The 22,560-nt window shown below is 42.1% G+C and overlaps 1 protein-coding gene across 1 annotated transcript in view; it reads left to right on the top strand.

Moving 5' to 3' along the window:
• Positions 1–16,176, top strand: part of LOC133142177 (thyrotropin receptor-like) — a 28,173-nt gene extending 11,997 nt beyond the window's left edge. Inside the window, exons 7-10 of the mRNA XM_061263238.1 lie at positions 630–698; positions 2,215–2,292; positions 13,393–13,581; positions 14,844–16,176. Of these exons, the coding sequence (XP_061119222.1) occupies positions 630–698; positions 2,215–2,292; positions 13,393–13,581; positions 14,844–16,176 (1,669 nt within the window). The remainder of the gene's footprint in view (positions 1–629; positions 699–2,214; positions 2,293–13,392; positions 13,582–14,843) is intronic.
• The last annotated feature ends 6,384 nt before the right edge of the window (positions 16,177–22,560 follow it).

Here is a 22,560-nt window from a genome sequence, read left to right as displayed (position 1 = left end):
GAACGCCTATACTTAGCAATTGCATTGTGGTTACTGGTATATCGTGTTACCATAGTAATTGAAAATTGCACTGTCAAAAAAAGCAATTCATGCAACAAAAAAAACCCACACCAGCATAGACACCATGTATTTAATCACAATTGATGTAAAAACAATAGGTCTGTCATCATTATTCTCAGTAGGTGTTACGTCCCAAATCTCACCCATGTTACAATAACATGGCAACACCAATCAAATATTTATATATAAACCTTTATTTGACTAGGAATATTTAGGTGGAGTCTTTATTAGCAGACCTTTTACCATTACTTCTAAAAACTGTATTATTACTATTATTGCAGTATTACAAGTTCCTCAGCAAGTATTGCATGCTGATTATGTCTGGTTTTGTGATATCTAGGGATCAACTGTCTTTAATCTTGCTGGTGGTTTGTTTAAGTCTGCTTCTGTTTTAAAATGGTAGGCAGTAGTCACTTGGATAATACTGTATCCTATTCATACTATGTTTAAGAACCATGCTGGAATCAAAAGCAATATCTAGATCAGGTAAGTTTTTCCAGAACTCACTGGCTAGGTGACTGATGTTGCCTTTTTGTTACATTTGTGTATTATACATTTTTATTTTACAGGATGTTGTACAGCAATGGTTTTACTGAAATCAAGCCATATGCCTTCAATGGGACTAAACTGAAAGCTGCGTATGTATTCCTTCATACCCTCTTCTCTTCTCTCTCTTTCTCTCTTTCTCTCACTCTCTTTCTGTCACTCTCTGTCTCAAATGATAGTCACTTTGGGTCTCATATGACCTTAGCATTGAGTTCCAAAAGTCTAGACTTGAATTTGTTAGATACTTTCAATTCAATTCAATTTTATTTGTATAGTGCTTTTCATAGAGACACTTTCACAAATGTGTAGGCCTGTGCCCTGGTTCATGTAATGATCCAGGGTCTAGGCTAGTGGTTGACATAAGGTCCAACAGTTGTTTTGTAAGGTATGCAATGACAAATTTACAGGCCCAGATGGCATCTCTTCTCATAGACGGCATCCTACTTTCACTAAAATGTGGGGAAAGAACCAGAACACAAAGTAAATGGACTGCCTAAGTGATTAAAACTTGCCAGTGGGAATTAAAAAACTGCCCAATGGAAAGAAATCATGGGAGGAGCCCGGGTGTAGAGGGTGGGGGCATCCTCTGCTGATTGGCCTGGTGCGATAGTAAAAATGAAATTGTAGGGTAACAAATGAAATGAGGGATCTATCAGAACGGTTAACCAAATGGGCTGGGCAGGTCACAGTCTGAGATATTAATAAACTAGCAGGCAAAAGAGAAAGTCCACGAAAAGAGAGGTGGAATATGCAGTTCAGAGGGGCGGGTAGCCTCCAAGTTGTCATGGCATGGGCTGGACTAGGAGAGGGAGAGGGCTGGAGCTGTCTGTGAAGGGTGAGGAAAAGGTCAGAAGCTCCATGGAAGAGAATGAGAAGAAAGGTAGGCACTATGTAATTATGACATTAACAATTGCAAATGGTAATGGCTGTAATATTGAAGGGCTTTCTTCATGCAACCCTTCTAAAGAGTCTGCTGGTATGGAGGTGGCATTTTATGGTTAATTTTGAGACTTAATAACCAAGATGCAACTAATCTTTGCTGTTATTGAAACGGTTATCTTTTGGTTCCTCTTTGCCTCCCTCACCATTTTCTGCACTGTGTGCTGTTTGTGTCCGCTTACTGGCATGTTTGAAACTGTTCCAGATGCATCAAACTATTTGATTAGTGCCCTAACAGTGTTTAACCATCTGATAATTTTTGATATCCTCTGCCTGATTTGTGTAAGCCAACAGCCATGTCTCTGTTATTTGATAGTTTGTGGTTTACAAAAGGTTCTTGAGAAGCATGGTATCTCATTTTTATGATACACAATACATTTCCTTAAGACAGATAAACTTGAATGAGTCCATTTCAGATTTAACTGATTTCATTGTAAATTTTTTTTATTTTTATTTTTTATTTTTTTTAATAGAGGTACCATTCATTTTGATACCTATGTTTTTAAGGAAAAGTATTAGAACTTAAATAATAATTATTGTTGAATAAAAGCATAAAGCATAAAATATATCTCATTATCTGTGGTACATTTTATGCAGCCTTTTTCCATCAAGGGTGCCAATAATTCTGATTGTACATGGTTTTGACATCTTGTGCTCTTTTTACCCCAGCTACCTTCACAGAAATGAACTCTTGACCAGAATTGACGAGATGGGGTTTGCCGGCATGATAAATGGACCATTGCATCTGTGAGTAGCTGGCAGATAATCTCTTAATTCTGTACAGCTTCAGTTTCATAAGAGAACACTGCTTCAAAGGCTTTTGTTGTGCTGAATTCCGGTGTACCATGGCTTGGGTCTTTGTTCCTTTTATGTCCAGCTTTACCGGTGCCACTTTTTTCATGTAACCTTCCGGTGACTGAATATGGTCAAAAGTGCAGTGAGCAGTGAAGTTATTTTAACATTGTGAAATGTGGAATATTGAATAGGAATACCACGGCACCTGACTCATGTATACAGTGGAGTACAGAAATGTGAAAAAAGTACCCCATCGGTAACACAAGTTATTCAAAATTCGTATGATGTTGAAATGAAAATGTTGTGCATTGGCTTAGGTGGAGGTGCCAATTTAAGCAGGTGGGCGAAAGTCCTGAGATAAACACATATACAGTGGGGTGCAAAAATGTAGGCACCCCTGGTTTAAATATCTGTTACTATGAATCTTTACATGATTGAAAGCAAGCCTGAACTCTAAATAGTACAGAGTTTAACATGAAACCTTTCTGCAAATGTTTTATTTTTACTGTTTATAAATAATATTTAAAAAAGGGCCCTGTGCAAACGTTTGGGAACCCTTTTGGATTATTCCTTTTTTTAAAAGATGATTACCAAGGCCCAGACCCAGGTGATTTACTTGTTAGGGCTTCAGTTGATCAGGTGAGTTCTAGGGCTGAACTTTTTATTTTAAGTAACTCCATGCCTTCTAAAATATCCAACTGACTGGCTGTTCGGTCTGGTGTTAACAACCATGGGTTCCTGTGGATGTCAGAATGAAGATCATTTCCACCAAGAAGGAGAAGGCTTCAAAAATCTCGCCTCCTGGCATTCCCAGGACGACCAGGATGCTGCTGGTGAAAGTCTCTAATTCTTGTCAACAATGTTCCGGGCAGGAACCCATGACCGTTCTATTGGGCCGTAGCCCTCCCAGTCCACCAGGTATTGGACCGACCGTTGGACCCAACGGGAGTCCAGCAGCTGGCAGACAGTGTACAGTTGACCATCAACCATACGGGGTGGAGGAGGGGGCTTGGGAGCTGGGGCAAAAGGGGAGGTGAGAACGGGTCTTAACTGGGAAACGTGAAACGTGGGGTGGATTCCCATGGAACGGGGCAATGCAAGTCTGTAGGTCACCAGATTGACCCGATGGGTCACCTTGAAAGGGCCGATGTAGCGTGGAGCCAGTTTACAGGATTCCACCCGCAAAGGTAGGTCCCTGGAAGATAGCCAGACCCTCTGTCCCGGGCGGAAGCGAGGAGCTGGCCCTCGGTGGCGGTTGGCCTGCTCCTGGTTCCGTCTGGCCGTGCGAAGCAGTGCCAGATGGACCCTCATCCAGCTCCGTCTGCACCGCCTCACAAAGTGTAGCGCTGATGGCACGGCTGCTTTGTTTTCTTGTAAGGATGGCTAGAACCCAAACTGGCACTGGAATGGAGAAAGGCCAGTGGAGGAGGACTGGAGGGTGTTGTGAGCATATTCTGCCCACGGCAGAGACGATGTCCTGCGGCAGACCAAAAACTCGAAACACATGATTAAACACGAGTCTAGCAGTCTCAAGTGCAGAGGGTAATTTAGCTAACGGTATTAATTTACAGGCTTTGGAGAACCGGTCAACAATAACCAAAATAACCGTGTTACCTTCTGAGATGGGTAGGCCTGTAACAAAGTCCATGGACAAATGCGACCAGGGCCGACTGGGAGTAGGGAGTGAGTGAAGCAACCCTTGAGGCCGTTGACGCGGGTCTTTGCTTCGGACACAGGTGGTGCAGGCTGCCACGAAGTCCTTTACCTCTCTGTCCATTTCAGGCCACCAAAAGCGTCGCCTTAGGAATTCCAGAGTCCTTTGGGTGCCCGGGTGAGTAGTGAGGTGTGAGGAGTGTGAGGAGGACTTCAGACCTGGCCCTTCTGGGAACGAACAGTTTCCCAGCCGGGGCAAGGCCAGGAGCAGGTTCCTGCTGAAGAGCCTGTTGGACTACCGTCTCTATTCCCCATGGGACGGGTGCGATGATCCTGGTAGGGGAAATGACTGGTCCTATGTCTTCTGCTCTGTTTTCGGACCCAAACTGCCTGGAGAGGGCATCGGGTTTCCCGTTCTTGGAACCCGGTCGATAGGACAACGTGAAGTCAAATCGGCCGAAGAATAATGCCCACCGAGCCTGCCGAGGGTTCAGGCGTTTGGCCTGCTGAAGGTACTCCAGGTTCCGGTGGTCTGTCCAGACCAGGAAAGGATGTTGGGCCCCCTCCAGCCAGTGGCGCCACTCTTCCAGCGCCATCCTCACTGCCAGCAGTTCTCGGTCCCCCACATCATACCTCGTCTCAGTGGGGGTAAGGCGGTGTGAGAGGTCTCAGTGGGGGTAAGGCGGTGTGAGAGGAAGGCACACGGGTGTACTTTGCCATCAGTCGAGCGTTGTGACAGAACCGCACCCACACCCACACCGGAGGCATCGACCTCTACAATAAACAGCAGAGAGGGATTAGGCAGAGTCAATATAGGCGCTGACGAGAAGCGCTCCTTGAGGCTTCGGAAAGCCTGGTCTGCCTCAGGAGTCCATGCAAATGGGTACCTGTCCTTTTTAGTCAGAGCAGAAATAGGGGCAGCCACAGAACTAAAACCTCTTATGAAACGTCTGTAAAAATGAGCAAACCCAAGGAATTGTTGGACCTCCTTCACATTCCTGGGACTGGACCAGTCTTGCACAGCCTTGGTTTTCTTAGGGTCCATCTGCACCTGACCCTGTTTGAGAATAAAACCAAGGAATGACACAGTGTTGACATGGAACTCACACTTTTCAGGCTTAACAAACAGGTGATTCTTAAGGAGTCTCTGGAGAACCTGGCGCACATGCTGGAAGTGCTCGTGACGTGACCTGGAAAAAATCCAAATATCATCTAGATCAGGGGTGTCAAACTCAAATACACAGTGGGCCAAAATTTAAAATTAAACAAAGCCACGGGCCAACGTTGAACAAATGAACCTTTTAATATGGACCCAAACAAGTTTTGCTTTAACATTGAATATGGAACAAGCAACGCTTATATAACTTCGAATTTCAAATTTAAAAAAAAACATATCAATGGCATATAAAATAAAATTTAAATAAAAATTGTATGCCTCTTTTCTATTTGCAGCCTTCTGAGGTAAATATCAAAATAAACTTTTTCCACAGGCTAATAAATTTGAAAATAAAATAACAACAATGAATGAATCAACCATTCAGGCCTTGGAGTAGCAAGAAAAAGTGCATAAAGAAAACGTTAATTATTGCTCAGTTTGCGACACACTGATCTAATCTGATGTGCCCAAGCCAGATACCTGGCATCTTTTCTTGGATGCTAGTTCATCAATGTCTGGGCTCAGGCTCTGAGCTGAGGAAACCCTCAGTATCGAACGAAGGTGTTCATCAGTCAGACGTCTCCTGTGAGATGTTTTCGTCATCTTCATCAAGGAGAAAAGTTGCTCACATAGATAAGTGCTGCCGAACATGGAGAGCAATTGAGCAGCTTGGGTGCGGAGCTGAGGCATTGTGTCAGCGATGAACTGTGGAAACTGTGCGGCGCCAACAGCATCATACTTTGACTTCGGCGTGTCATTACACTGGAGTTCAATCAGCTCCATTTGGAGGTTGGTTGGTGCGTTTTCCGAAGGATTACTAAGCAGTTGAAATCTACATTTCTGGACATCAAAGTCGGCAAATCGCCGGCTAAACTCAGCGCCGAGTACACTGAGTTTTTCAGCAAACTGTGCGCACACGGCGGTTCCATCAATGTTAAATGCTGGACCCCGACGGCACCGAAAAACAGGCAGATTTCACTGCCATTCCATTGTTTACATTTATCGAGATCGAAAATGGTGACGCAACAATAGCTTTTACTGGTTTACTTCACGCGCTCATACATGGCAGTTGATGGCAGTTCGAACTGTCAAAAGTGTGACTGTAGCCAGGTCAATATTTTTGCTGGGTACTCGGTATGTCCAGCCTTATAAGTCCAAAGTCCCTGGTTACTTTTTAATAGTTTCAATGGATTTTGACAATAGACATGTCAGACTTCAATAATGTTAACGCTCTCGAGTTTAGGTAGCAAATAACAGTGCTGTATCCGTCATTTACATAGCTACAGAACTGTCCGATCACGCCGAATCACTGATAGAAACAGGATGAATTAATGACAATTCAGAAAATGTATAACTTTTAAAGATTTAAATAAATCCTCTGGTGGGACTTTTGCCATTTATGGACGGTACGACAGAAAATTCCGGTGCCGTCGAACTTAATCGAATGCTTTTATTTATATCGTTTGAATGACCAAGTGCCGTTAAAAAGCAAATTGTGCTATTTGCGTATGCTAGCTACATCATGCTAACATCGTACAGGGACCAGTAAAGGCTTAGAACACACTAGCTCTTAGTTATTGTAAGTTTGATCACTTCTACTGTGAAGTAAAAAAGTGGACAAATTACGTTTTCTGTGAGAAATGTATTGGCGAGCTCACGTGCACACACAGCGGTCTACATTCTAAAGCTCCACTTTGCCCTCCCTAAAACAAGACAAACAGGTCTGTCTTTTACATATGTAAACAGATATTCTGCCTCCCACCTGTCCAGAAAAGTTCTGTTTTCTGCCTTTCTTTTCGACATTTTTGGGAAGGGGTAACACGGTGACAGTTGTAGTATGAGGTCGCGGCGTGGTCTGGGAGAGAGGCACGGGGAGGCGGGGTGAGCGGGGGCTTTCCTGCCGAAACACGGATCGCTACTGACACACAGGAGAGGGCATGTCTGGGTCCTGTCCTGATTGACGCGCCAAAACAACAGCAGAGCATTACGGGATTTGTAGTATTAGCGGTGAATGCGCTGTTACATAATACCGGCGGGCCAGCTCTAATAGTGATTTGATATTGCCTCGCGGGCCAAATATAATTACACTGCGGGCCAAATTTGGCCCGCGGGCCAGAGTTTGACACCCATGATCTAGATAAACAAATACAAAACGATTTATCATGTCACCCAGCACATTGTTTATCACGGCCTGAAAAACAGCTGGGGCATTGGTGAGTCCAAAGGGCATTACTAGATATTCATAATGTCCTGAAGGGGTATTAAATGCTGTCTTCCACTCATCACCTTGGCGGATGCGGATTAACTTAGTAAATATAGTGGCCCCTTGTAACAGATCGAAAGCAGTGGATATCAAGGCAAGCGGATAGCGGTTGCGTATGGTGTTGTTGTTCAGAGCCCTGTAGTCAATGCATGGGCGCAATCCACCATCTTTTCTCCCCACAAAGAAAAACCCCGCACCAGCAGGAGATGTGGAGGGGCGTATAAATCTGGTGGAGAGGGCATCCTTGATGTAATCGTCCATGGTTTTCCTTTCAGGTAAGGAGAGAGAGAAGATCCCACTGCGTGGGGGACTGGATCCTGGCTAGAGTTCTATTGAGCAATCCTACGATCTATGGGGTGGAAGTGTGCAGGCCCTTTGTTTGCTAAACACTTCCTTAAGGTCGAGATATTCACTGGGAATGTGACTTAGCTCGGAGGGATCTGGAGACTTGGACACAGGAAATGGTCTTGAAAAAAGGCAGGTGGCATGGCAAGTAGGACCCCACTCTAAGATGGACCCCGTCGACCTGTCGATGTGCGGGTTGTGACGATTCAACCATGGAAAACCCAGGACCACAGGAAATTCTGGTGAGTCAATCAAGTGTTAGGTAATGGTTTCGTTGTGGTTCCCAACAATAAGGTGGAGTGGAGTTGTGGTTGACGTAACCTTCCCATCGCCGAGAGGTTGGCCGTCTAATGCCGACACAGAGCGGAGTTTGCAAGGCGGCTTGGGGAATCTTCAGTCTTTGGGCCAGGTTGGTGTCAATGAAATTCCCAGCAGCACCAGAGTCCACTAAAGCCTGACAGGAGTGTCTTCGCTCTCCCCAGGCCAAGGTTACTGAGAGGTAGACTCCAGTTCCGGGAAGTTCGGGAGAACGAGTGACCCCAGTCACAGCCCTCCCTCGGCTGAACGGGGGTGACCTTTTCCCTGGAGTTTGGGGCAAGAACGTCTGAAATGGCCCAATTTACCACAATAAATGCACAGCCCCTCCCTCCGTCTCCGATCCCTCTCCTGTGAGAGCCGTGTTCGTCCGATCTGCATGGGTTCGGTGGCCTAAGGGGAAGCAGGAGAGTCCCAGGTGGGTACGGGAGGTGTGGACCGGCTCTGGACGCTGGTTGGCAGCTGGACACAGGTCTGGTCCTTTCGACGCTCCTGGAGACGATTATCTAGACATATAGACTGAGAGATGAGAGACTCAAGATCGTTAGGGCACTCGGTTACGGCTAAACAGTCTTTCAGTGAGTCCGACAGGCCATTTAAAAAGGTGGAAACCAGGGCCGTCTCATTCCAGCCACTTTCTGTGGCCAAAGTTCGGAAAGAAATGGCGTAGTCAGATGCTCGGTCTTCCCCTTGGCGGAGAAGCAAGAGTCTCTTAGCAGCCTCTTTGCCAGCAGCAGACTGGTCAAAAACCCGCAGCATCTGATTGGTAAACAGAGAAAAGTCAGAGCATTCAGGACCCTGTTTCTGCCAGATTGCCGTGGCCCAGGCTAATGTCTTGTCCGTCAATAGGGTGATCACATAAGCTATTTTGGACCTAGCGGAAGGGAACGTGGTGGGCTGCAGCTCAAAGGTCAGTTGGCATTGCGTTATGAACCCACGACAACCACCAGAGTTACCGTTGTATCTCTGGGGTGCAGGTAGACGTGGCTCCGTGCCAGGGTATAGAGGTGCCGGAGGATCGGGAGATGAAGGCTGTCCACCTGGTGGATCGGGTCCTGGGTTCCGCACCGACTGGACGAGCTGCTGAAGGAGTTGATCATGATGGGCAAGAGTCTGTTGCTGGAGAGTGAGAGCCTGCCCATGAGTGTCCATAGTGCTACAAAAACTGTTGAGAGCTGTCATGATTTTTTGAATTTCTGAAACCGCCAGATTAACACTACTGGTTTCTCCTGCAGATGCATCCGCTGGGTCAGACATAGTTGAGTCTTCTGTCACGGTCAGGTCTAGAACCCCAGTCTCTGGCGTGCTAGTCAGATGCCAATCCCCTAAACCACCAAGTACTGAGGATAACTCAATTGCGGATTACTGCAGGTGTAGTCCAATGATTTATTCGAACAAAATACAAAGTTCCAAAAGCACAGAAGATTTACGAACCAAAAATCAAAAACAGAGGATTTTCCAAAATTCCATTTAAGCAAAAAACAACAATGAACTTCCAAAAAGGGTAAACTAAAAATACTCCAAAAGGTAGCCAAAACACAAAGGGCAATCCAAGTCTCGTAGTGTACAAACAATCCAGGGTCAAAAACAGAATATCCAATCAAGGTACACGTAGACAGGGAATCAGACAGGGTACTCACGGAGGGTTAAAGTGAAGACTCAACAAAGACCAAGTGAAAAGGACCGGGCTATATAGAGTAGACAATGGGCAACACTAATCACAAGACTTAACAACAGGTGCGTACAACAATACAATTAGGCAATGAGACAAAATCAATGTAGTGACACCTAGCGGCTAGCAACACAAAGTATAAAACTGTGACATCCAGACCTCGCCTTGACTTCAACTGTTCAATTTTCAAATTTTCTGATTTGAAGAAATGTTGAACTTTATACAGTACCATTTTGAGGTCAGGTTTGCTTTCTGTTCAGTTAGATATTACAGTTTTTTTTTTACAATTGATTATTTCCATGTCTCAATACTGAGTATACTTTCTCAAAACTCTTAAGACAGTTCTCTTCAACAACACGCAGCTTGGCACAGCAGTTCATCTTGCACACAAAATGCACTAAGACTCCCAAACCACTTCATACTTGTCTCAAAATCAATACATTCTACCATAACAATGGCTAAAGGTGTCGCCCAATAAGATCTCTTTGTCACTCACAACAGAATGACCTAAAAACACTAACAGGCATTACAAGATGCATCATTTTTCTTTGAAGCGTCTTGTTTTCTAACATAAACTCAAGATGCAAATTCAAAATAAGACCACTACTTTTAAAGGAATTAATTAAATGAATTGATAATGCATTAATATTCCACAATATGCTTTATTTTTGCCGTATTTTTGCATATGCTGTAGTTCTCAAATTCCAAAATTCCAACCCAAAATGGAAACACAAAATATACAAAATGAAACAATTCCAATAGCGTCTTAGGAAAAAAGCACACATATACTGTATATATAGAATATGTACTCATTGATAAATACTGTATGTACAGTACATCAGTGCTAGTCAACCTGGTCCTCTGGATTGAGCCACAATTTCTCATCCATATTACAATTTATATTCTCGCTTGCCATTCACCTGGGAAAAAACCTCTTTGAATGCCTGATCCATCCCAGGCAATCTTCTGCAGATACAGTCGTGTGAAAAAGTGTTTGCCCCCTTCCTGATTTCTTATTTTTTTGCATGTTTGTCACACTTAAATGTTTCAGATCAAACAAATTTAAATATTAGTCAAAGACAACACAAGTAAACACAAAATGCAGTTTTTAAATGAAGGTTTTTATTATTAAGGGAGAAAAAAAATCCAAACCTACATGGCCCTGTGTGAAAAAGTGATTGCCCCCTACACCTAATAACTGGTTGGGCCACCCTTAGCAGCAACAACTGCAATCAAGCGTTTGCGATAACTTGCAATGAGTCTCTTACAGCGCTGTGGAGGAATTTTGGCCCACTCATCTTTGCAGAATTGTTCTAATTCAGCCACATTGGAGAGTTTTCGAGCATGAACCGCCTTTTTAAGTTCATGCCACAGCATCTCAATAGGATTCAGGTCAGGACTTTGACTAGGCCACTCCAAAGTCTTCATTTTGTTTTTCTTCAGCCATTCAGAGGTGGACTTGCTGGTGTGTTTTGGATCATTGTCCTGCTGCAGAACCCAAGTTCGTTTCAGCTTGAGGTCACGAACAGATGGCCGGACATTCTCCTTCAGGATTTTTTGGTAGACAGCAGAATTCATGGTTCCATTTATAACAGCAAGTCTTCCAGGTCCTGAAGCAGCAAACAGCCCCAGACCATCACACTACCACCACCATATTTTACTGTTGGTATGATGTTCTTTTTCTGAAATGCGGTGTTACTTTTACGCCAGATGTAATGGGACACATACCTTCCAAAAAGTTCAACTTTTGTCTCGTTAGACCACAGAGTATTTTCCCAAAAGTCTTGGGGATCATCAAGATGTTTTCTGGCAAAATTGAGACAAGCCTTAATGTTCTTTTTGCTCAGCAGTGGTTTTCGTCTTGGAACTCTGCCATGCAGGCCATTTTTGCCCAGTCTCTTATGGTGGAGTCATGAACACTGACCTTAACTGAGGCAAGTGAGGCCTGCAGTTCTTTGGATGTTGTTGTGGGGTATTTTGTGACCTCTTGGATGAGTCGTTGCTGCACTCTTGGGGTAGTTTTGGTCGGCCGGCCACTCCTGGGAAGGTTCACCACTGTTCCATGTTTTCGCCATTTGTGGATAATGGCTCTCACTGTGGTTCGCTGGAGTACCAAAGCTTTAGAAATGGCTTTATAACCTTTTCCAGACTGATAGATCTCAATTACTTTCTTTCTCATTTGTTCCTGAATTTCTTTAGATCTCGGCATGATGTCTAGCTTTTGAGGATCATTTGGTCTACTTCACTTTGTCAGGCAGGTCCTATTTAAGTGATTTCTTGATTGATAACAGGTGTGGCAGTAATCAGGCCTGGGTGTGGCTAGAGAAATTGAACTCAGGTTTGATAAACCACAGTTAAGTTATGTTTTAACAGGGGGGGTAATCACTTTTTCACACAGGGCCATGTAGGTTTGGATTTTTTTTCTCCCTTAATAATAAAAACCTTCATTTAAAAACTGCATTTTGTGTTTACTTGTGTTGTCTTTGAATAATATTTAAATTTGTTTGATGATCTGAAACATTTAAGTGTGAGAAACATGCAAAAAAATAAGAAATCAGGAAGGGGGCAAACACTTTTTCACACCACTGTATGTCCTGGCATGCAGCATTCATTGCATTCAGCAGGGACATCAGATCATGTGGACGGTGGTCATATACCTTCTACCGCTATGAGGAAAAGAAAAAGAGTTCCTCTATTAGGTCAAGGAATGGTGTAACTTGGGAGGTGACATCATCCCTGGATGGGCTTCAAACCATTCTGTGAGGGCACGAGGGTGGTGAAATGCCACATGGGCCCCCTTTCCTCCCTTGGTTCAAGTCTGCCACAGAGGTCACCCAGAAATTAGATGAGGCACTCTGTATTGTATGGGTCAATTACCGGCACGTGTAACAGCAGTCCATCTGAGGATATTGCTGCTCACATTGATACAGTATGCTGGCTCCCCTCTGAGCAGGAACTTTCACTGTTTCTCTTTGTCCAATGCTAAGGAAAGATGGTGACTCTGTGCTGATCTATTTTTGTTTCTATTTTTTTACTTTTAGATTTTCAATATATTTCAATATGGTATCATTGTGGACATGTCAAATGTCTGTCTAACTCAATTATGTTTGTATTGAACTGTAGTTACACAGATACAGAGTTTTCCTGGTGGTTTTGTTTGAGTGAGAAAATGAATTTTGAAAGATGTTGTCATCCTTCAGCAACGAAAAAGGAGTTTAGTCCGTATAGACTGCTACCTGTCTTAAGAGTTTCGAAAAAGCGTACTCAGTATTGAGACATGGGTATAAACCTACTGTAAAAAACTATATGGTGATAAAGCTAATTACCTAACATTTAACTCCTGATTTACTCAACCAAACACATTTAAGTGCAACATAGATTTACTTATTTATTAACACAGATAACTCAAATTTTTCCAACATGTTTAACACTTTTGTGGAATGTGTACATGCTAACAGAAATCTATATTTTTTAATCTGAAGGTTCCCAGCTAATGCTGCATTTGGCTTTTATATCAAACTGATATTAGTACTGAGCCTATGCTCTTGGAAGTGCTCCTGCTGCCCTGCTGCCCTGCTGCTATTCTTTATAAATGAGAACCAAGTCTCTCGCTGTCCCCAATTAATTTGATGAATTGTTGTTGGGCAGCGATGTTTCCCATTCACACGTGACCTCTTTACCCACAATGGGTCTGGAGTCCCTCCAGGAACTCATGGCAAGAAACACATGGACCCTGAAGAAACTACCGCCGGTAACAACCTTTCAGCATCTACTGAAAGTAGATGTGACCTACCCGAGTCATTGCTGTGGATTTAAGGACTTAAAGAAAAATAAATTGTGAGTAAGGGGGCAGGAGACTGTTTCTCACGGTCATGCCATTTCTTTTCTCAGGCACCTGAAATCTTGAGAGGCCACTCTAGACTAATTCAACTCCCGAAAACCGCAGAGCTGTACTCAGGATTGGAGACTGCAAAGCTGTTTCTTGTTTGGGCTATATACTTGAGAAATGTTTGAAAAAGATTTCTGAGTGGTTTGTGATTCCAAACACTGGACAAAAGCAGATGATCACGGATTAAATCGGGTTCCAAAAAATAATGACAAAAATGGTATTTGGCTTAAAAAAAAATCTCAGTTTTGGTATTGTTTATATGTGCTTATATTGAAATCACTGTAATTATCTATATGTGTACCTTGCCAGGAGTCAAATTTGTAAACATGTCAACAAACATTGTTTGTATGCTCTCTGCCTATTGACTATATAGTACAGTGGCCTGAGGGGCAATCCTCACATTCTCAATCACAATCCTCTCTCTCAGAAACAACAGCAAACAGAATTTCCTTCTGGGCCACTGTATTGTACCATAGAAGCCACGTTTCAGGGGCAGTCTCACAATTTAGTTTTTTGTTGTCTTGCAGCTGTCCCTCCAAATATTTCTTTGTGAATTTGAATTTGCTACATATTTTGTCTGTATAAAGACATAGGCTACACGGAAGGCTATCTTAAGGAAGTGTAATATGGTATTGAACAGCATTATGGCTCATTAGCTATAGCTACAACATAACTAGTTAATAGTTGGCTAATCGTCAATAACTAACCTACAGGTAACTTACATTCACAACGCTTTCCCAGTAGCTTTGATTGAGTAGCTAGCTGGCTGGATGATCTGAAAACTGTAACAAGTTGCAAGTAACATTAACTAATGTTAGCTACATGTTGCCAGTTTTTAAGGTTGTGTTTGGTGGCTAAGTTTGCTGTCTGTCAGTCTATTGAACTCTGAAAGCTATCTGATTTTCATGTTTGCACAGCAATTGTTGCCATGTCAAAAAATGACAGTAATGATACAGAATTTTAAATGATGTTTTGGCACTGTTTGACTTTCAATAATTAATTCCTTTTAAGACCTGTAGTCTTCCCCTGTTGGCAGCAACTAAATGCATAAAAGCATGCAGACGTGGTCAAGAGGTTAAGCTGTTGTTCAGACCAAAAGTCAGAATGGGGAAGAAATATGATCTAAGTGACTTTGACTGTGGACTGATTGTTTGTGCCCGACAGGGTGGTTTGAGTTACCAAAAGATGTTTTGCTTTTATAATTCTGCAGATATATTGAATATGCCCTTTGTAACCTGACTACCTCCAGGCAATATCAGAAGAATTGGAATGAAGCGAGTGATTTGAAAGGTCTCTCCCAAAACTACAGAGAGAGCGAAGTTCAACATAAGGATGCAATCAAGGAAGACTATGAACTCCAAGACTTCCATTCCGACCTGCATTACCAAAATTTGGTAAACAACCTTGGTTTTGAGGATACCATTCAGACCATGCAGGAAGACAGCAGCCAATATTTTGACAGCATTTATGACTACACAATGTGTGAGGAGAGCATATATATTACCTGCTCTCCTGTGCCAGATGCATTGAACCCCTGTGAGGACATTATGGGCTATAGTTTCCTGCGTGTATCTGTTTGGTTCATAAGCCTACTGACCATCCTGGGGAACCTGTTTGTCTTAGTCATCCTGTTCACCAGCCATTATAAGCTGTCTGTCTCACGCTTCTTAATGTGTAATTTAGCCTTTGCGGACCTGTGCATGGGCATATATCTCATAATTATCGCCTCGGTTGACCTCCATACGAGGTCTGAATACTACAACTATGCCATAGACTGGCAGATGAGCCCAGGTTGCAGCTTAGCTGGCTTCTTGACAGTCTTTGCCAGTGAGTTGTCTGTCTACACACTGACTGTGATAACATTGGAGCGTTGGTATACTATCACGTTTGCTTTGCGTTTAGACTGCAGGCTGCGTCTCCTCCATGTCTCCATTGTTATGTTGGGGGGCTGGATCCTTTGCTCCCTGCTGGCTCTGCTCCCCTTGGTGGGCATCAGCAGCTACCAGAAGGTCAGCATCTGCCTACCCATGGACACCAACTCCACGTTAGCCAAGGTCTACATTGTCTCCATGCTGTCCCTCAACATTTTTGCATTCATGGTAATTTGCGTGTGCTACGTCAGGATATACTGCATGATGCAAAACCCTCAAAGCAGCTGCAGAAGCGATGACGCCATCATCGTCAAACGTATGGCTATCCTCATCTTCATGGACTTCCTCTGCATGGCACCCATCTCCTTCTTCGTACTGTCAGCCGTGATTTACAAACCCCTCATCACGGTCTCTGACTCCAAGATTCTACTGGTCCTCTTTTACCCTCTCAATGCCTGTGCCAACCCTTTCCTCTACACAATCTTTACCAAGGCCTTCCATGGCGATGTCATCATCCTGCTCAGCAAGATCGGCTTCTGCAAACAACAAGCTCAGTGCTTCCGTGGCCAACCTGTATCCGCTAATAGCATCTGCCATCCGCAGCAGCAGGGAAAAAACACGAAGACCGTGCTCATCTACCTGCAGGACCGCCCCCAACTACTAGTTTCTTAGTTTGTGTTTATCATTTTTACCTTTTCAGTCACTGCATTGTTCTCTTGATGTGTTGATTTATTGCATTTTTATTTTGTCGTTGTTTTCTAGGTACATTCATTCATATTCTTACTACTGTTTTTAAGGATAGAAATAAATAGATAAATGTATAGATAAATATTTAGACAAATAAATGTGAAAAGCAGCTTATTAAGAAAAATTCCGGGATTGCATTTGTGGTTGTAATGAAAACCAGCATAGACCGAGAAAAAATGACATTTTGCTCAGAGAAAAAGACACCGGACAAAGCAATCCATGTAATACAGTGCATTCCAAAAGTGTGGGAATGATAACGTATAAACTTGAGGTATTTGGATTTTGGATTGAATTAAGTCACAAGTACAGACAAGTATATTTTTTTCTTTTTGTGTTGAGTTCCCCCATTGTTAACTTCCTCCTGCAGTTTTAAGTCCTTTTCTTTTACATTCAAGCACTAAGAGTGTCCTGCACCAACACAGTGAACAATAGAGCACCCCCTCCTGGACAGAATAAAATGATCAAATTATAGCTTAAGAAACATAACTTCTGTTATAATACATAACATAATTAGCATTGTGAAGCATGAACATTACAGGTTTACTTTTTAATCAATGTGTTCCAATGAAGTCAGTGTGTCAATTACTATGAGTTAGTGCAAAAATGACTTAGGATGTAGCTTTTTGGTTAATAATTTTCTTGTTACTAGGCAACTCTGCGGTTTAGTAAAAATTATTTCATAAAAATTTGATGTTGAGATGGTAATAATTTCTCTGCTGGCTACCTCTTCTTGTGAGGAGTAAAAATGGGCTACTTTCTAGTTTTAAAACGAATGTCCCCACCAAACCCACCGACTATTCCTACTGACCCTGGTGGTGCCGGTATTTCTTAAAATGCACTCTTTGTACATTTGTTAATGATGTGCAATTAATGGTTGTCCATTTGTTAATGATGCAGTATTGTGATGAAAATGCATCGTGTGTGTGTAGATGGTGAGGAATTAAGGATTGAATTAAAAGAGAAAAGTCTTGATATTTCCATTACAGTTAGGTTGGCTGTGATGATTAGGGGGTGGGGGTTTGTGTGTGCTGCCAACCCCCCCTCCCCCGCCCCCCAATGTATGTCACATCCATTTATTTTTTGTCACAACATTTCCGTTACTTCTTTTGGTTATCATATCCTCACCTAGCTTGCTAACACTAATGGGAGTCTATAGCCATTTGTCAACCCCGGATGACAGAGTTGTGCCAATGACAGTCAAGGAAGCCATTATGAGGCTGAGAAGCTGAGGAATAAAATAAAATAAAAAACTGCTAGAAACAATAGGCTTTTCACCATTGTGGAAACTGTTTAAACGTATATTGAGTTTATTTATATAGTTCTTATGTGTTCTAGTCGTGTAAAACTGACAAAACTGCTGATTGGTATTGGTCTCACTTGCCTTATTGCCTGACTGTGAATTGTTGTTTTTATTGAGTGAAATAATTTGCCATTACTAAGCAATTAATAACAATTATTTGAACAACTTATTTTTCACTATTTTGGTTCGGTTTGTTTGGGGGGGTCAGAGGCGACAATAAAAGCATGTCTAGGGTCATCAAAAATGCCTGGGCCAGCCTTGATTGTAGTTGTCAACATGAATTAATGATATACTAATTCATGAAATTAACCTTTCAATAATGTCAGACCTGATACCTATGCTGGTATAGGTACAATATTGATGTTTCTTGCAACAAATTTCTGTTGCAGCAGTATTGTTCCTTGGGGAAGTATAGAAGTACTTGTTTTAGGACGTTACTCATTCTTTTCTTCAACTGTTGTCCTCACCTAAAGGCAAAACTTACCTATTTTAGTGTAGCAATCATTAAATAATGTACTGTACTTACCAGCACAAAAAATGTGTAAGTTGCATATGCAAAGATGCAAAGGGCTTATTTTTACCTTTCATAATTGTGTTATCGACATTTTAAATACAGAATACTGGTCCTGCAGGTGCACACACACGTCTTCCTGAGGGCTTGTAAGCTGTTGAAGACAAACTGAGCCACAAATGCAGGTAGTCAACCAACAAGACAAGATGCCCCCCACTGATCCTCAGTATTTGAGGATTTGAGTAGTTCCATAGAAATCCAGAAGAGGGCAGTGTTTAATCTTGAAAAATGTAGCAAACTGATTTTCTTGGCACACTGAAACGCACAATGTTAGCTAATTTACAGCTTTTGTTATTTGAACCGTGCTATTGAAAAGACAAGTGTTGTAATAAAATGATTACTAAAATAAACTGCATTAACTGTGAAACCAGAAATACTTTCATATTTGATGATTGCATTCTTTTACTTCCTGATAAATGCAAGCATCTGGCACATCTGCTGCTCGGTGGTATGTTTTCTTTTGTTTTCTAATGCGAAAATTAACATAGACTAAAGTATGGCTTTTGCATTTTCCTCTACATTAGATGGAAGGAAGTGAAATTAAAACTTTTTCTCAGAGGCAAAAGCCTGTTGAAAGGCTTATTTCAGAAGCGAGAATTCTTGATCATCCTCACAAGTATCCTTGTTTCAAGTGCTACACAGTACTAATCATTTTTTTGTATGATTTTACATCATTAGCTATATTGAAACAGTAATTCGGGATATTTGTTTCTTTTCAACACACGGTCTCTTTTCCCTTCAGCATAGCAGGGAAAGCGATGACTTTTGCAGTAAGCTCATAGTAACTTATTGACATAAACTCCCTGTCTCTGTGGACTGTGGCACTGGCCTAGCTGCTCTGAGCTGACTTTGTCATCATTACATTACATTACATTACATTACATTACTGGCATTTGGCAGACGCTCTTATCCACAGCAACTTACAACAAAGTGCAAAGTGCATACCCATAACCAGGGATAAGAGTGCTGAAAGACCCGAAAGGGAAGTACAATTTCAACTGCTACCTGTACAACAAAGATAAGGACCAGGGCTTATTTGATTAATGGATTATATTTATACATAAAAAATAAAATTTTTAATTTAATTTCAATTTTATTATTATTATTATTATTATTTATTTTTCTTATACCGCACCACGCAAATATATGAACAATAGACAGCTTACCTAGCATCATCAGGGGCAGAGTGGTGTGACAGTGCCAGCTACGGTCTGGGATCACCCACCTGCAGGAGTACATAACAGGCGCTCACACCAGTCACAGAATGCACAAAGACACATTAGACTTGAAATGGCCTCACTGAAACTGCCATTATTTATTTTTCCATCTGTACAGATTTAAGCCCGATTAACGCTTCATCCGGCAGCCTCTGTACGGAGGGCCTGTACGGTGGTTCCAGAGATTCTGGTCCTGGTGGAGGGCCCGTACAGACACAAAACTGAGACTCTGTTCGCCACCCAAAAAATGTTAACTATATACGGCGTGCTCCGTATTGATCCGTATTGTCAAACAAAGCTATCTCATTGTCTCTATAGCGCGCTGCTGTGTGGAACAATCTGGAACAATTGGAACTATGAAGGGAACTATGAAGGAGTCTCAGTACCATACGGCCCTTCCATACGGAGGCTGCCGGATGAAGCACGAGTCAGGCTTTATAGTGATATACAGTTCACCAATTATGAATGAGATTATACATATAGACAATCAGCCAATCAGTTGTCCCTGTGTATGCATAATGATCCTAAACTCATCGGGGCAACATTGGCTCAGGAGGTCAGAGCAGTTGTCTGGCAGTCGGAGGGTTGCTGGTTCGATGCTGCCAAAGGGGCCCCTGAGCATGACACCTATTGCTCCTGATGAGCTGCTTGGTGCCTTGCATCCATTGGAGAGGGGCCTCCGGATTGATGGAGTAGAGTAGAAGGTAAATTTATATCTAGCATGGTACGAATAACCAAATGTTAGACGTACATTACCACACTGTACTGGACTGTTTGTGTTGCTTTTACTTTTTCCTGCTAATTTCCTGGTGAGAGTAGAAAAGGGTGATATTTTTGGAATTAATGAATAATCATTTATTAATCAAGTTGGTATAGAAATGTCAGTCTGATGATTATCAAACAGATGCCAGACAAACAACAGCTTTTGCTAAGATCTGAGAGATCTGTTGTGCTACTGTGTGGTGAGCCTGGGAAATCCTTTGAAACTGATGTTCAGTAAAAATATATCACTGCATGGTGTTGTGTCTATTTTAGATACAGTTGAATTTGGGAGTTTACATGCACATGGCTAAAGTAATTAAAACACATTTTTAATTACTCCACAGATTTCACGTTAGCAAGCTATAGTGCTGGCAAGTCTTTTAGGACATAATTTTCCAACACTTGTTTACAGACAGATTTCACTTTTAATTCACGTCTCCTAGAGATTAATGTGCTTTGGAGCGAAAAGTGTGAATCAATCCAAGGTCAACAGCAACCTTGCAGCATCATGTTTTGGGGGTGCTCTGCTGCAAGAGGGACTGGTGCCCTTCATCAGCCAGGAAGTTAAAGCTTGCAAATGACCCAAAGCATACTTCTAAAGTTGTGGCAAAATGGTGTAAGGACAACAAAGTCAAGGACAACAAGGTATTGGAGTGGCCATCGCCAAGTCCCTTTAAGTGCCTTTAAGGCCCAATTTTGCAACAGATCTGGTGAAAATTGCACTAATAAGTCTCTGGGGTTCCTTTCCATTGATTTCTTTGAAATATGATTTATTCAATATGAAAACTTAAAGGGAATATTGACCCCACACACGTGCAGAACATGATTGTTGCCTCCATTTAAGTATTTGTGTTACAGGAGAGGGTTTTTCGATTTGTTCTGCAGCACTTTTCATTAAATGCTTCTCTGTTCTCAGATGTGCAGACTAAGTGAATCACATGGTCTATCATGTTTACACAGACTGCGTGGAAATGCTGCCAAAGACGTATCTCTAAATTGAAGCCTTCTAGATTTAATTTGTGTTGATTGTTGGATCTGAGACCAGAATTGACTACATAACTGATAATAATAAATGATAATAACTGAGTACATGTGTTCTCTGCAGCAGGTATGAAAGAGTACCACTAATCCATATGAATATTATGTTCTTCCTCCTCCACACTGTGTGCATTGTCATAATCCCTCTCAGCTCATTCATTGCCCCTGGATATGTACCCTCAGTCTTCAACCAAACCTTTGTCAATCATGTCCTCAAAAATCTATCTGTCAGTCAGCTGGAACTAAACACCCTTGCCCCTTCTTCAAGTCTTCCAGAATGGTTTTATATTGCTTTGTTCTGCCCATTTTTCCTTGACAAGTGTTCCCCCAAGTTCAGTTCTGGACCACTTTCTGTCTCTATACCAGATCCCTTAGGCTCCCCCATAGCCTTCCATGGATGTTTCTTTCAGTTATTTTGATGAAAACTTTAAATTCTCTTGCTTATTCAGGTATTTGGATGACCATTTTTACTATTTAGAGTTGTCTGGACAATAGATCTGACGTATTGGACTGCAGGTTACACCTCTTCAAAATCAACTCATGATATATCCACCCGTTATGTCCTCGATTAGACCTGTCACCATCAACCTGCCACCTGACCCCTCCCACAATAGCAAAACTGCAGACTTGTATAAAACAATGCTTTCAGCTTCTTAAAATTTATTCAACCGTATTGTTAGTATTATTTTCTTTCTTTTGTTTTTAGCCAGGCATCCAAAATGTTGTAGCAACTACCTCATACAATGAAGATTCATGCATTGTGGCTAGTGTTCTCCTTCCCTCTCTACCATTTGTCCCTGACTTTGTAGCTAACTACAATATGATAATCCAACGTTTTTGAGAGCAATGGCTTTGACCTTGAATGTGATGTATGTTCTGGACTCTTCAAAGCAGCAGTGTGAGTACTTTTCTCATTTGACATAAGGTGAAACAATTATTGAAGTTTCTATCTCAAAATGGTGTCCGTATGGATTTAAAATTCTTTGCGTAATCTTTTTTTATATACGCATATATAACTTAAGGGGTGGGGGGAGGAGAAAGTATCACCAACAAGCAATCTACTTCTGAATAAGACCACATCATAAGTGATGTGACCTCAATTTTAAAAAAGGGTAATGGAAGCTATGGATAGGGATGACGGTGGGTTGCTGTGCTGGGGGAACAGCACCAGGGATAGCTGGGCCAGCCTTCGGGGTTATACACCCCTCAGCATGTAGTTCTCCCCTCAGGTTTTTAATGTTTGTGTAAACCGCAGAAAATAAACTACTGCACAGACAAAGCTGACATGGACAGAGAATCAGCTCCACCTCATAAACACCAAACTAACAGAATAGGCCTATGTGCTGTATTATCTGTATGCATTTCCATAAATTCCATGTTTTGTTCCTATCAGCTGTAGGCCATAAAGTCTAACCTGTGTT

The sequence above is a fragment of the Conger conger genome, chromosome 1 (assembly GCF_963514075.1).
Source record: "Conger conger chromosome 1, fConCon1.1, whole genome shotgun sequence".
Taxonomy (NCBI): domain Eukaryota; kingdom Metazoa; phylum Chordata; class Actinopteri; order Anguilliformes; family Congridae; genus Conger; species Conger conger.
This window is presented reverse-complemented; position numbering and strand designations above follow the sequence as displayed.